Source organism: Tinamus guttatus, unplaced genomic scaffold, assembly GCF_059628265.1.
Source record: "Tinamus guttatus ecotype Peru unplaced genomic scaffold, ASM5962826v1 Tinamus_guttatus_pri_ptg000080l, whole genome shotgun sequence".
NCBI lineage: Eukaryota > Metazoa > Chordata > Aves > Tinamiformes > Tinamidae > Tinamus > Tinamus guttatus.
Window position 1 is genome coordinate 725,858 of NW_028288614.1, and position 15,622 is coordinate 741,479.

At 41.4% G+C, this 15,622-nt stretch overlaps 1 protein-coding gene across 2 annotated transcripts in view; it reads right to left on the reverse strand.

The window, feature by feature from the left end:
- The window catches only part of RCAN2 (regulator of calcineurin 2), a 69,577-nt gene that overhangs the window by 20,824 nt on the left and 33,131 nt on the right, over window positions 1-15,622 (reverse strand). Inside the window, exon 1 of one of the 2 annotated variants that reach the window (XM_010227238.2) lies at window positions 8,748-9,060. The exons of the other annotated variant lie outside the window; for it this stretch is intronic. Within the exon in view, the coding sequence (XP_010225540.1) occupies window positions 8,748-8,834 (87 nt within the window). The 5' untranslated portion in view covers window positions 8,835-9,060. Of the gene's footprint in view, window positions 1-8,747; window positions 9,061-15,622 lie in introns of those variants that run through there. 2 annotated transcript variants of the gene reach the window in all.

Genomic DNA, 15,622 nt, shown 5'->3' on the forward strand with positions numbered 1-15,622 from the left:
TGTGTTTTAAGGTTGTTCTCTGTTCTGTTACACCAGAAATTTATTATATTAATAAAAACGTCAACTAAAGCTTCAGAATAAAAATATCTAAAATGGAAAGAGTTCAAACAACTGTGCACCCACTTAGGGAGATTATATTTAGACTGCAGATGACTTATGATGGGAATACATTGAGCAGTATGGAAGCCTTAGTCAAAACATCTATCCTCCACGTCTCCTTTATCCCACTTATCCAGTTCCCCCGTCAAACAAGGAAGGATTGACACGATCTGCTCTAGACAACCCAGGCCTTACTGCTTCCTGGGAAGCAAATTTTCTGTAATCATCCAGGCCTTGCTCCCTCTCCTCTTTTTTAACACAAATACTCTCTCTTGCCACCTCTCCACACTAAATCTCTCTGTAATGTAGGAATTCTCGGCACTATTTTAAATTATTCAGCTATATGCTCAAGTACTCACTGGCAGATTTTAACGAGGCCCTAAACACTTGAAATACTTCACCTTACCTCTCTGTTGTTGCATGCTCTCTTCTTGCCGTTAATGCGTTTGCACATTGTTTTACTCTTGTTTTTTACTTTATCACAGAATCTACCTTGTTCTTATTTAAATCCTGCACTGTTTCCACTTCTTATATTATTCCTTAAATATCTGTAAAGCAAAAGGAGTATGTGATCTAGCCATGAGTCTCTTTAACGTGCTTCCCGTATGTCCTTTGCATCACGATAGATAGCCTCTATAATGCGCCTTATAAACCAACTTATTGGTTGGGTGCTTTCAACAGTTTAGAGGGTACTGTTACATATTTCTAATACCATATACAATGCTGGAAAACAACAACAGAAAATGCACAAGTTCTTCTTGTATTCCAAAAAGATGATGAAGAAAGGAAGACAAAGAAGATGGGAACAAGAAACAGTAAAAGAGGAGAACAGCTTTTGGTAGGATTCTGTAAAATATGGTCTGTCCCACACGTGCTCAATGTGGCTCAGTCTAGCAATTATCCCTCACTTAATTCCTCGTAGGATAGTAGTAGCCAACCAAAGCTCAGAGGGTTCCCATGTCACTGGCTCCTTGTATGTATTTGTATCTCTTAAAAGGTTCCTGATTGAGGGAGAAAAGAGCATTTCTGATGGTGCAGGAACAAAACCAAAAGCAAGCAAGCAAAAGAAACTTCACACATCAAAGCAAAAAACATACAAACGAAGCAAAGAACTCCTTCCCTTCCCTATGGCTTCATAGCAGTTAAATTGTTCCCTAAGAAGCTAGAGAGGAACACTGGTTAGACACTAGTTTCCTCATACAGATCTGATTATTAAGACAACAGAAAAAAATATATTCTACTTCTACCAGTTACCTGCTTCCACTTGGGAAAGAAGAAAAGTAACTAAGTCTGCATTAGCCACCAGCCAAAAGAAGATGCAGCAAATCACAACAAAACCTGGGCTTGATAAACTTGGAGCAAGACTAATGCAGCAAATGAAATAAGTAACTTTTGCGTAAGTGGAACTTTATTTATGGGACTCCTGGGCCTTTTACCATAGTTCACCTGGCTCCACAGCCGCACATCTGAGCTGGATGGGAAACATGAGATTTCAGTAAGGTTAACACTGGCTGTTACAGGAGCAGCACATACCTCTGCTGCATGATGCAGCTCTCAATACTCCCGGTTTTATGGTCAATGTATCAAAATTACTCACTGCAATATGTGAAGTATACAGATGCTTCCACAAGTGACAAATTAAGCTGAAGAAATTACACTGTACAACCTCCTATTGATACCACTTTGGGCACAACAGGCTCAGTGTATTTCTCAGCTCTGTGGCTACTAATTTAACAGATTTTAAGGGTGTCTGGTGCTGCAAAGCTCGAGGTCCTCCCGTGCTGCAGGCCGCGTCTCCTGCTAGATACGGAGCGATCCTGCAGGACAGAGTCCACCTCTCCTGCCAGGCACTGTCAGAGTCCGAGGCAGATTCTGAAAGCGAAAAGAGATTTTGGACAAATTCACAATGCAAAAATAGCAAGTAACGAACGAAGGCTCCTGGCTCTCCTGTAAAGCGTTTGAGTCCCTAGGATGGAGAACAGCATTTGAGACAAAACATGCACAGAACCTGCTATTAAAGACAAGGGTTGTTAACTCCACCATATCTGGTACATTCCTACACAGCTTCCTAATCATAGAACGTATCTCCTCCTTGCTCAGTTCTCCATCTGCAAATGAGAATAGTTGGAGTTTTTAATCCATTGCACCACTCCGAAGTCTTCCAGCAACTATCAAAGTGCAAAATAGAAGACTGAGAGGAGATCTGATCAACATGTATGTATAACTGAGGGGTGAATGTAGGGAGGATGGGGCCAAACTCTTCTCAGTGGTGGCCAGTGATAGGACAAGGGGTCATGGGTGCAAGTTAAAACACAGGAGGTTCCATCTGCATGTGAGGAGGAACTTCTTTCCTGTGAGGGTGACAGAGCCCTGGAACAGGCTGCCCAGAGAGCTTGTGGAGTCTTCTTCTCTGGAGATCTTCCAAACCTGCCTGGATGCCACCCTGTGCCACGTGCTCTGGGTGTCCCTGCTTGAGCAGAGGGTTGGACTAGGTGATCTCTAGAGGTCGCTTCCAATCTCAGCCATTCTGGGATTCTGGGAAAAAAGAGACACCCCAGCATGGGAGATGCAAGCAGCAACCCTCAGCTCTGAACTCTGCACTGACCTGTCTGCCTTGTCTTCTGCTGCGTGGACATCACAGGACAGCAGCAGAACTGCCAGCTCCACTAACTGCTGCAGCCAAAGACTTCTCCTTGGCTCAGGGGCAATGGGAACTGCAAATGGGGGCAGTTAAAAGCAGCACAAAAACACTAAGGTTTTGGAAAGATGATCTGAATTCTTGGGAATTAACAAGAACAAAGTAGAAACTAATCTGAAATCTATATGGGAAGCAGAGACTGGACTTGCACTTTCAGGCTGCACACACATTCAGGTATTACAACAAGAAGGAGAAAAAGAGGGAGAAGTTTATTATTTAGCCAGAAATAGCTAATTTGCAATATGCTATATTGCAATTAATGCAGAGGGCATCTAAGCTCGCGTGCCTCAAGCCAGTAGCATTTGAGACTCATTTTATATATATAAAAATATACAAAAAGTCAGGAGTCAACACTAGGGAGACAATGAACACAGATACTTCCAGGAGAATTGGACTGCCTCCTTATGTGAGCCCCAGAAGTCTCTCGTACGGAAAATTTTATTTCTATTGGTGCTTTGCCATTTAAATGGGGTCAATTTTCAGTACAAGGCCAAACGCATGATAATGGTACCATGTGGACATAAAAACGGCCAGTTTCAGGACTCTGGCAATTTGTGTGCTGGCTAAATGTCTAATAAACTGTGGTAGCTTTTCCTATTCAGGATCTCTTCACTGAGGAAGAATCCCCTGCTTGAGCCCAAATTTGCTTTCTTGTTTGCATTGTGACATCTGATCAGATAACGTCTTCCAAAGTGAACAGGATGTTCAGCACATGAGCCATCAAAACCAGGCAGATCCATAATGCCTTCATAGAACTGCCCTGGAAAATATATAAAAAAAATACTGTCCATATGTAATACCCATTTCTTTTTGTGCAAATATGCTTATTTTAAAGTAGATATACAGTAGTATGTGATGGTGCAGACTTCTGTCTCAGAACACTGAACTTCTCAGTATCAAAGTTCAGGTTATAGCAAGTAGCAGCAAACTATCAGCAAAGCTTGAGATTCAACAGTAGAAAGGTAACAGGTACAGCAGCTTCAGAGAAGAATTAGACTAGATGACCATGGACCTGAAAACAGTTTCCCTTTGAAAAACTTGAAATTTTGGAGAGAAATGGAAAGCATTGAGATACTTTACCCCTCTAGGTTTTTCTAACCAAAGCAGTTTTTTAATGAAAAATCAGTATCAAACTTACTTATTAAAAGTAGCTCACAGCCACAGCTGCTCTGATTAATCCCTCGAATATGCTAAGGAAAATCATCATCTTTTCATTGCTCTTCACACAGGCTGTGCCATTTATCAGCATAATTGCAAGGTCTGTCTTACCTTATTACCCGTCTTGGACTAATACTGCCCCTCTGAGCAACATAGTCTAGCCGTTATTTATCTTCCTTCCTTTGACCACAGATTGCTCATTGCCTAATTATCCCTAGGAAAAGAAAATGTCTTCACGTGACCTCTAGCAGAAAAGAGGATGAACATGAATACAAACCCCCCTGACATTTGCTGCTCTAACGCCGCTCCGTCATTGTGAAAAGGGTGAGCAGTGACAAGCAGAAAGCAAAGCAATGGAGAAGCACCTGCCGCTGCCTCCGACCTTCCCCGGCAGAGCCGCGCTCGCTCCTCTGCAGCCGGCGCTTCCTCGAGCCGAGCAAGCAGCAAACACCAAGAATTGGAAGGGAAACACGGGCCCCGCAGGCTCCCTGGCCCGGCGGCCTCAGCACCCGCGCCCGCCGCGGAGTCAACGTGCTGCAACCAGCCCTGCAGCTGCCGGGACCTGCGGGGGAACACGCAGAGCATCGGGCTAAGAGCTGGAAAGCGGCAACTGCACAAGAAAAGCACCTGCTTCTTTGGGTGTCCAATATTTCCATGGCTTTTAAATGATTTTTTTTCCACATTTACAACATAAAACTTGATGTTTTACATCAAAATATAGAGCAAGGTTACAAAATTTCTAAAACAAAGGTGGCAATTTTTATCTTTCTAGCTCCCTTATTTTACAACAGTATTACAATATGACAGCTCTTTGAAGGCTGTAAATGCAAAAAAAACAGAAAAGGATGCAGAAAATACTGCATTTTTACTTGTTTCTGCAAAATAATCACACTTTTGAAGTGTTAATACTAATAACTTTCTGTTTTACTCTTGAAGTTTCTCTCTTCCTCCTCTTTAAATGGTGGAAGAGAGCAAACACAGAGGTCCAGAGATAATAAGCAGAACTACTGGGTCTCCAACATTTCACAGACTATTTCCTGCCAGGAAAAATCCACCAGGTGCAGAAAAAGCTAGAGAGGAAAATTACCAAGCAGTGCTTTTGGCTACAATGATTTTTTTTTTCTTTGATAGTCATACAGTTAATTTGGTTTCCTCCTTAGTGGCTCCAGTCTTTGGAGTCTTAGGACCATGCCACAATCTTTCTTTCCCCTCACCAAAAATCATGAGGCTAAAGAGAAGAATTTGAAATAAGGAACCCTAGAACACTTTAAAAAAATCATGTTTTCTGCAGCTGGCAGCATCTAGAAGGGCAGCAACACTTCAATTTCTTCTACATTTTCCTTACTTAACTCTCAGAGCCCTTAAACCTTCAACCTCAGAACCTCTTTGTCAACAACCCCATCTCGCAAATGGGAAATTGAAACAGGAAGCAAAACCATGGAAAACTAATATTAAACCCCTTTGCTCTCTAGATCTCTGAATTCAAGATGTAGTGTGAGACTGCGAGACCTCTCAAGGACAACTGCAAGGTGAGGGCTGACCTCCAAACCACACACCTCAAGCAGCTACCACTAGCAATAAGCACATGAAATAAATACCTAGTTGACAGGATGGCAGAGATCCTGTTCCAACACGAATTAATCCCCCAAGACAATATGGTCAAAACAGTGAAATGATTTGTATTATTTCCCTTTGCTTCCTGGCTCTTCTTCACAGTGCTTCTTCCTGTGTTAAGGTAATGATCCTATCCGCTTTAAATTACAGTATTCGGATGCAAATTCTATCAGTGTTTACCATTAGTATTTCTTCTGTTGCAGCAGTGCCTACTGGCCCCAGCCAAACCTTGTTGCCTAGCAGAACAGCGCGTGTGAACGTAAGAGGGAACGTGAGCAACTAATAATGTCAGGGTATCTTGCTTAGAGTAAGAGTTGGAACGCTCTTCCACTGCTTCAGGGATGTCTGGAATTTCTCTAATAAAAATAAAATATTCATTACTTAATTGCTTATGTAACAAACATCATTACATAAAATTATCAGACACACGCTAAGAAAAGAACTTTAGTTACACAGGTGAACTTCAAAGTGGACCTGCACTCAATTTCTATGATTATCTTTGCAGGTTGCAATATACCTCACCCCTGATAGACAGGTACTGCACTCTTAGAAGCATCTCAATTAGCCTGCCCCAAATTTGGATGGTAAAAACTTAGCAAATGCAGTAGGCAATAAGAGCTGGAAGGGTTGGGCTCACAGACAGTGCTACTCATCACCACCACGGTTGAACTCAGTCATCTCGGAGGTCTTTTCCGACCATAACGATTCTGGGATTCCGTGCTGGCCTGGCTCATGGGGAGCTTGTCCCTTGTCCCCTGCTCCTCGCCGCTGGGAGGGCGGCTCTGCAGAAGGGAGGGCTCATTCCAGCAAACGCGGCTGACGGCCACGCGCAGCGCAGAGTCATTAATCTGCTCTGCTGAGGGAACGTTCCTCGACACAAAGAGCGATGAATCCTGACAAAAAGCTCTCCCTGCGGGAAAAGTGCTACAGCAGGAAAAAAGGGCAATGGCCTTGACCACAGCACCGCGTAAGGGTTTGCTTTAATAGTTATGCCTGCCAGTTGCCTGGAGAAGAGGGGAGAGGGAAGGGAGAAGAGAGCAGGGACTGACAGTTGGACTCGATGATCTCTAGAGGTCCCTTCCAACCTCGACCGTTCTGTGATTCCCACTCTGGCTTTTGCAGCTTCCACACCCACCTCCCCTCAGAAATATCTCCCTTCCTCTTGAGCCTCCCCACCTGGTGTTCCTGCCAGCCTAGCAGAGTGCCATGCTGTCAGCCACCAACATGTGTCCTCAGCGTTTCACCCACTGAAAACCAGAAGAACATGGATGAACCACTATAGATCACCCCAGCACCTCTTTTCACTGGACTTCTCCTCAGAACGATCCAAGAATCGTTGCTGTCACGCCGACGCAGCGACAGGAGGACGCGGAAGCGCGGGCCTGGCACGGCGCTGCGCGCTTGAAGCCCTCGTGCTCGAGGTGGCCTTGGACAACCCCGATTGCTGAGAAGCGAGGGGAGGTCCAGCCTGTCCCATGCTGCGGGACCGGCCGCTGCCCATGCCCAGCCTGGCGTCTCCAACGGCGGCTGCGCGTTTCCAGGCTGCACTGCAGCCTGCAGGGCAGGCTCTGCCCTGAACGCACCCAGCGTCCTGCCCTCACAGCCCAAACCTGGCCAGCAGAAAGAGTCTGAAGCCAAGCAAGCAAAGCACAAGGCCAACAGGAGGGGGGCGCATTCCCTGTAAGGTCACTTCACCCTTCGGCTCGCCTTCCCTCGGTGCTCCTCAGTCCTGCCATCTGCACGCTGCAGCCTACGGCAGCTCTCTGAAGTCTCACCAAAGTCAAGAAAGGTTGTCTGTTGTTGCAGAAGCCAAATTTGGCTTTTTTTTATTACTACTGCAATACCAATTTGGATTACAAGGAGAGCTCCGCAACTTTCTTGCATTGTCTCATGTTGAACATGGAGCAGACACCAAAACGCAGCTGCTCCCAGTACGAGTCCTTGTCAATGGTGGTTAAATCCTAAATTAAAATGAAATCTGTTCTTAAGTTAAAAAAATAAAAATGAAAAAGTATTTGCTTATTTCTTTAAAACACCACAGGAAATATGCCCCAGTGCAGGCAAAACTGTCCTGTCTGAAGCATTTATCTGAAGTATTTTTTTACCAATTTCACCTCCGAATTCAACATTAGACCGTTAATAGGAAAAATGATTTTTCAATCAAGCCTCCTCTTGCTGCCAACACATAACTATCTATTCAAAGTATACAATAGGGTCACAAACTAACAGGGGAAAAAGAACCATAATGATCTACTATAAACTATTTTTCCCTCAGATTATTTCAACGTATGACTCATGATTAAAGATAGCAGAGGTTCAGAATTCGACCTTTACCTCTTTTTCTCCTTCTTATACTAAGAACAGAGCAGTCAGGCTGGAGACTAATGTTGTCTGTGTCCTCTAAATAAATATCACTGCATTATGCCTATGAGCTCTTTGAGACGATCTGTGAAAAGCATACTTAAAATTCCACTTTCAAATTTAATTTGCAGTGATTTTCATGCAGTAATATGAAAATAAATGAAAAAGATAATTGATTTCACCAGTAAGCAATTATACACAATGATTTTTTTATAGCAGTTGTCTAATTAAGAGACTATGAGCCCAGCATAACAAGCCTTTGAATTAAGCATTGCTTTTGAGATAAGCATATGATATGCAAGATGCGCAACTTTTTGTATTTTGGTGCATTTGCACCAAAATGTAGTTGTAGCAATACTTGCTACAAACTTTTAACCCTTCACAAAAGAAATGTATCTATGCTTGATTTGGGTCTGAACCAACGGAGTAAGCAAAATCTGAATACCAAAAATACATTTACTGCAAGACTCTCTAAGGCAACTGACACTGGACTAAAAATATCTTCAGAGAATTAACAATGAATGATTTTTGTTATGAATATGAAACACGCATACGCACAGATGTCAGTTATATAACAAATTTCTTCTATCATTAAAGAGTAAACAGCAGGCTATTTTCTCAGCTGATCAAAACAGTAAAAAGCAGGCACATTTCTCCCCCATTTCCTTTAATTAAGGGATTTTTAAACTGCATGTGCTTTACTACTGCAGCAGATCCTCATCTGTCTCCTTAGTCTAAATGGCTACGTACAAATTCCTACTGCTCCCCAAGGCTTTCCCTAAGAATCATCAGCAAGAAAAGGATCGGAGGCGCATACCTTAACCTCTTGGCTGGTAAAAATCTCCACGTCAACCCCACAGGCAACCAGAGTGGAGACATCACAGTCCATGCTACGGGCTGGCATCCCCCCCTTTCGCGCACAGAGTTAAGCGATCTCAGAGTAGCAAATGACTGGAAAAATAATAATAATAAAAAAGTCTTCAGTATTGCTATTGAACAGTCCCAAACGCTGCTTCAGGGCTGCCGATAACCCTAGGCTTCTGGCACTTCGCACTTAGCCGAGTTGCTCCTTGTCTTTCCCTCGTACACCCACCAAGTGGGCAGGCAGAGCGGGGACCGGCGCTGCTCCCTCGCTGGCAATGACATCACCGCAGAGACTGACATCAGCTACATCTATTTTTTTCAACCCTTTTATCTCTAGGCAGCACAGTGGATCAAATTGAACATGATTATGTGCTAAATCTGAACTCGGACTGAATCAATTCAAGCAGCGCTCACTGGCAACTGAGTCATAGCTGTTGTTTCAGCTGAGTGCTTATGTTGGCAAAAAAAAAAAAAAAAAAAAGAAAAGATCGCCTGACACTGAAAGCGCCACTCTGGGTGTAAATTAACTCGGCATTTAAAGCCACGGAGTTTGGGGTGACATTCAGTAATTTACTCTACCTGCAAACCTACAGCGCAGTGCTAATGAGAGGGAAAGAACAAAAACTTCAGCATGACGGTTTTAATAGCAACGCTTTCTTTGTTAGAAAAGCAAGCTGCATAATCCAGCACAGCAGATTAGAGAACATCTAGTTCTGTCGTCAGAAGTGATCATCGCATTGCAAATTTGATGCCAGCACTTAAACATGCAAGTCTCACTATGAGTCATTTGCAGAAAGATCAGAGGCAGGTCTGCATGCGATGCCGAAGTCAACAGCCCTTCAAAGACTAAAACAAAATTTTCTCTTGAAATTTGGATTTCACACTTGGCAACCCGGATACTGTCTGTCCTCAAAGTTACCCCTTCATTAATGTAACGCTACTGAACTGAACTAAATTAAGTAAAGCTGTTTTATACCTACTAACTGGTCTGGTTATGCTTTTTCTGTTTAATGTTTTATGGCTAGAAATAAGAGTCCCAAATCTGTAGGTATTTTCTAATTGATCTTTATCCCAGAGTAGCAACATTATTTTTCTTCTAATGTTTCTCTTGTGATCCATGAATGACTTTCAATTGCTGCAGGCCTAAATATAACAACATTTTAGGGTTAATTCAGATTTACAGGTAGAATTAAATAACATATATAACTTCTTCAGTCACATCAGACAGCAGATGACAAGCTTGCATGTACTCTCTTACTCACAACTTGGTACCAAACTAGCTGCAGGAACAAACAGCTCTGAAAGAGACTGTTCTGCTTTGCTTCATCGACAGATTTTGCAGCAGGCATCAAGTTCAGCGATACGGCATGTAGATTGGCACCAAAAGGTGATCAAAAATGAGCTAAGACATGTAGATGAACCACACTCAGATAGGGCTGCAGTCTATCTTATCTATCATATCTTTAAGGAAACTCACAGTGACCCTTGGTAGAAAAGAACGAAGAGGTTTGCACCAAAACTGTGGATTCAGACATCTAAAAGCAGATTCAGACTAGACCTGAACCACTCAGTTGCCTCTCTTGCTCCTTAGCCAGCAGCAGAAGTTTGGAAAATACAAGGAATTTCAGGTTAGCTAGTGAGAACCTCTGCTGAGAAATTCAGAAGCCAACACAGAAAAGCTTGAGATTTCCTATTACCAGAACATTCCTAGTAGTCATTTCTTCTCCAAGTCCTATTAAATTATTTGCATTCAGTAGGAATAACCACAAACTAAGATGAACAGCCATAACAGAAACATATCCCCAGCAGTTAGTATTTTTACCAATTGAGCATATACAGATCAACAAAAAGGGGAAAGGTAGAGTAAGCCAGCAAATGAATCCATACTTTTCATGATAATCAACTAATTCTGTACACCACTTACTAATAACCGTCCAGTTTTTCCAGAGACCACAAAACAAAAGGGTATTTAAAGAATTTGATTTGATCAATTAACATTCTTGTGTATGTTTGAAAGACTTGTGTTCATGTATATGTGTTTACATAGACAGAAACAAATACATACATGGTAACACAGATGAAAGGTGCAATGATGCCTGTTTGAAGATCCTTAGTAGGCAAGAGCAGAAATCTATGCTATTAGCAAACTGAAGTTAAGGGGTTAAAGAGGCGGAAGGAAGGCTTGAAAACAAAGATAAGTCAAGTATATGTGAGCCTAGGTGAGATCAACAGGAGGGAAAAAAAAAAAAAAAGAGAGAGAAGAAAAATCTTAAATATTCTAAAAAAGGAAAAAAAAAATCAAGAATTAGACACAGCTGACCACTGAGCTCTAGAAAGGCAGCCTAAGTGAAAGGAACACCTCACCTCAAGGGTTGGCAGAAACTTGTAGCACTGGCCACACTGAATCGTTAAGTAATGCTTTATTTCTTTTTTGTTATTTTATTTTAAAATCTGTCACCTATCAATTCCAATAGCTTGTCTCCTAAATCTTCTTATGAGGACAGGTACATGCTGGGCGAAGCAACCTGCTCCACTTCATGACTATTTTTACACTTCTATTATTCATCTTCTTTCAAAACAGAATCACTGCAATTTTTCAACTCCCTCCTAGTAAGGAAGCCTTGCTGAGATTGCAATTACTTTCTTTGCTTGTTCCTTCTTGCCTTTTGCTGAGTATAACCTAACCTTTTTGCCTAAAAACCATTCTTGCTCCCCAGGATATTGCAGCAAGCTCTTTACAGAGACAGGCTAGTTGTTTTTGCTTCTCAGAAACAAAAATTACATAATTACACATAAATTCTACACTTTGAGTACTTCAGTTTTCATCATTCAATACACAGTACACTGTACTTGTTCCTACTCATTTTAATTAAGGTATTTCTTCTCCGAGATTTTTAGGGCCCTCTGAGATCCCTTATGGTCTCATTTCCCATTAATTAAATTTATTAATAACTATTTCATCTAAAACTGTGAGGTTACTATTGACTGTTTTCTCCAGATCCAGAGATTTACTTCTCAAATCAAACAGAGACATTACAAAATTCTGATTGACAGCTCTGCATCATCTTGCTAAATTCAAGCCAAAAAAAAGCAAAGAAAACTCCACTGCTACAGTAATAGTAATTGCTATAGACAAGAATGCACTTCAGCACCTACTTTTTCGGGTGAGTTTCCAGATAAAACACTCCTGCCGACTGCGGCTTTTGCACGAACACACCAGGAAGAAAGCAGTTCTCTTGGGGGTACCTAGCAAGCCAGAGGATTTGCAGACCATACACTTACCTTAAAACTGCACCTGGAAGTCAAGGACTAGACAACACTAGCAATATTAATGCTGAACTAAAAGGCAAATCTAAGTGCATCCAGAAGTATACAACTCCATTGCCTTTACCAGCCAAGCTCTACTCGACTGGGCCTAAGACCATCACCACTGATTTTGGAAATGGGGAGAAATTAAGTGCGTTTTGAGCAATTGTACATAACTTTTCCAGTTAGTTTTGCATTTTGTCCATAACAGTTGTGCCTGGAATTAATCAGGCACAATCATGTCTATTTCACAGGGGGTGGGGGGACGTGAATTTAACAGCACCTGAGACCAATCCGTCTATCTAGGTTGAGGAAGGAGACCCCCAATTCTTACAGATGCCATCAGTTTGTAGAACCTGGAAGTATCCTGATTAAGGGCAACTCTGGGTGTCACTTCTTCACAAGAACCAGCATAATCCAGCAGCATCACTGGGCTTCAATAATCAATATTAGGCTGATTATTCTGGTGATTAACACTAAATATAAGAGCTGATTGTCAATACTACCCTTCAAAAAGGCAAAAAGTTTTCTGAACAAAAAGGAAAGTAATTCATGGTGTTTTAGGCCAAGGACAAGCCTTTGCTCTGTGTTTGTACAGCGCCTTGAGCAATGCACTCCTGTTCCACAACCAGCACACATAAGTGCAGACTTCTTGGGTTTATATTTTGTTATAGCTATATCTTGACAAATATAAATGCTCCTTAACAGATGACAAAGCTTGAGATCACACCTGTGTTTGTCAATGAATTTTCCCAAGAACAGAGTCAATAACTGCAACAGTAATATAGTAAGCCAGAGGAAACCATCTGCATGGGACTATTCTGCTCTAGCTTTTGAATAACTATCAAAACTTCATGATTTTCCAGGAAGTGTTTTTTTTTTTTTTTTTTTTTTTAAATACAGAGATGAAGATACAAAACAGAGCATCTTGGAATTCTTTGAAGATGCTAAAAAGATTAATTATACATAAATTATATATCTTCAAGTGTAAAAGTTTGGCATTTACAATAAATAAGGGGCAAATATATATCCCCCAGCAACAAATAAATTGATTTTTGCAAGATGAGTTTGTCCCTCAAGCAAAAGTTTCTACAAATTCTGAATCAATAGCAGTTGCCACAGGAAAGACCGATTCACAGATTCAGCTCATGACATAATCATTGCTTTGGTTTGAAGAGTTTTAAAGATAGAAGATTTTGGCCATGGGAAAACAACAAAAATAAATAAATAAGAAAAATCAAGGTTTAATTAAAGCTAGAATTAAGTCAGCATATTCCCTCAGTGCAAAAACCCTGGAGTTTGAAAAATCCTTAGGTAAACCCTGCTTGGGTTTGTCTTTGATGTTTGGAAAAGAAGCTTTTTTGACATTTTAAATAATATTTTGCTTTTTTGTCACTTAAACTTACAGTAGTCAAAGTAGTCAAACAATAATCAAAAGAAACTTGGGAGTCCAACAGCCAGAAAAATAAAACAATTGATAAACATTCTAAAGCATTTATGTTCCTTTAATAAAGATAAAATCAAGCCCACATATGATAATTTAAAAACATTTAAGTTTCTGTATAAATGATTGTGCCGTTTAATGATTGTGTGGCTTGGGGGTGGTCGCCGTGCCGTCCCTGAACCAGGTTGCTGCAGCCGTTTGAACTGCAACAGCCAAGTCCATTTTACCCTCTCATTTGGGTGCAACTTTCATCTCTGAATCATAATTATTCAATTATTTTTAACAGTGCAGTATCATTCACAATCTGTAGCTTCCAAGGGCGTGTGAGGAGAAGAATCGGCGCACGGGTCTTCTGGAGATAGTTACAAATTCCTTCATGGTTCCTCATCCACACAGAAAAATAAGAGGTGCTACAGCCCTAGACTGCAGATCCCTTATAGAATAAGATGCCACTGTTGCAAAGTCTGGAGAGCCTTGATTTATGTGGTGAACAAGTGACTACCAGCAGAACATACGAGATGCAGATGGACCCTGATAACAGAAGAGTCATAATTTTGCAGTGTATTTATTTGCAGTCCATCTGTACAGCATCATAGATAAATTGCAGAAGTTTCAATTTTAAATTCAGAGACCTAAATGTAGGTCTCCACCTGTTGGTAGCTACACACTCACTGTGGTTGGCAGTTTTAGGAGTTCAGTTCATTGCTTCACAGTGGACATCTAGAGCAATATGAAATGCTTAAGGGTATTTAAGACATCTACCTAAGGTTAATAAATGTGATAAAGCCCCTCTGACAGACCTTCCTCTTGTGAATCATCAGGTAGAAGCTTGCAGAGATGCTCCAGAATATTTAAATTAGCACTGAGCACCTAGAATTAGACAACTGAACCATGTCCTTGGTCACTACACTCAGTGGAACCTAGACTGGGATTTTGCTGACCAGGCTCCATCTGTCTAATTCAGGACAGTCTGAATTGCTCCCACCCTCTACTGACCTCCATCAAATACAAGATTTAAACATGTGGTTGTACACATTTATAGACTGACATCTAAATGTTGACACTGATCTTGAACCGAATCCCCAATATCCCCCTTCTCCCTGTGTCTCAACTTCACCAAAAAGCTAGGAAAGGGGATATTTACCTAACATGCAGATGTGTGGCTACATTAACATCACATGCAAAGCTGTTAAATTTCTAATTCATGGATTTTTCACATTATCATTAATTTAATAAAGATAATAAAATGACCCAAGGCCGCAGAAGTGAAATGCTTGCATGCATCTACTTTTGTGATACCTGAAAACAAAAAAAATAAACCTTAGTCATATATTAATTCTATTGGAGAAGGTGCCACAGAAAAAGGATGTCAGGTCAATGATATGAGAGTGGTAAGAAGCTCATAAATCTCAGGAGCTTTTTAAGTTCATGCTGGGCAGATGGAGATGCTCACATATGTGGGGAGAGTAGCAATATTCAGAGAAAGATTCAATTCTTGACAGAATAACTCATCTGACCTTGGTAAAACCCTGCAGAAACACATATTCAAACAGGCTCAGAGCCCTTGGTTTTTATTAGGATTTTTGGTGTAAACTTAGAAGGGCTACTTCATTATCAGATATATCTTCAAGCCTGATGCTGTTTGCCCATAATAACTCTGCCTAAAAATGTGATTTACAATTATCCATAAACTCCGTTAATGGCTTGAAATCGTATTTAGAAATCATTTCTATTTGGCTTTACTTGTCTCACACTAGCAAGCGTATTTAACAGGGCTGTATGTTTTCCCCTGTCATTTGAGATGCTTCACGGAGGCAGGATGCCCTTGGAAGCAGAGCCTGGAATACCAATGCTCACAGCTGCGAGACACCAACCTTATCTCCTCCCTGCAGCCCCACACAGGACATGCAGGTGAGAGATTTAATGGCTCTTCCGAGAGAAAACGTTGCTTACTGCCAAGGCAGCAAACGCAGAGCAGAGCAGCGAGCTGTCAAACAGCACGCGGCCAGACAGCAAGTACAGAAGCAGCAAAGAGGGGATTGCTCCTGTAATTGCCATTTTATCCAAATGCAGAGGGT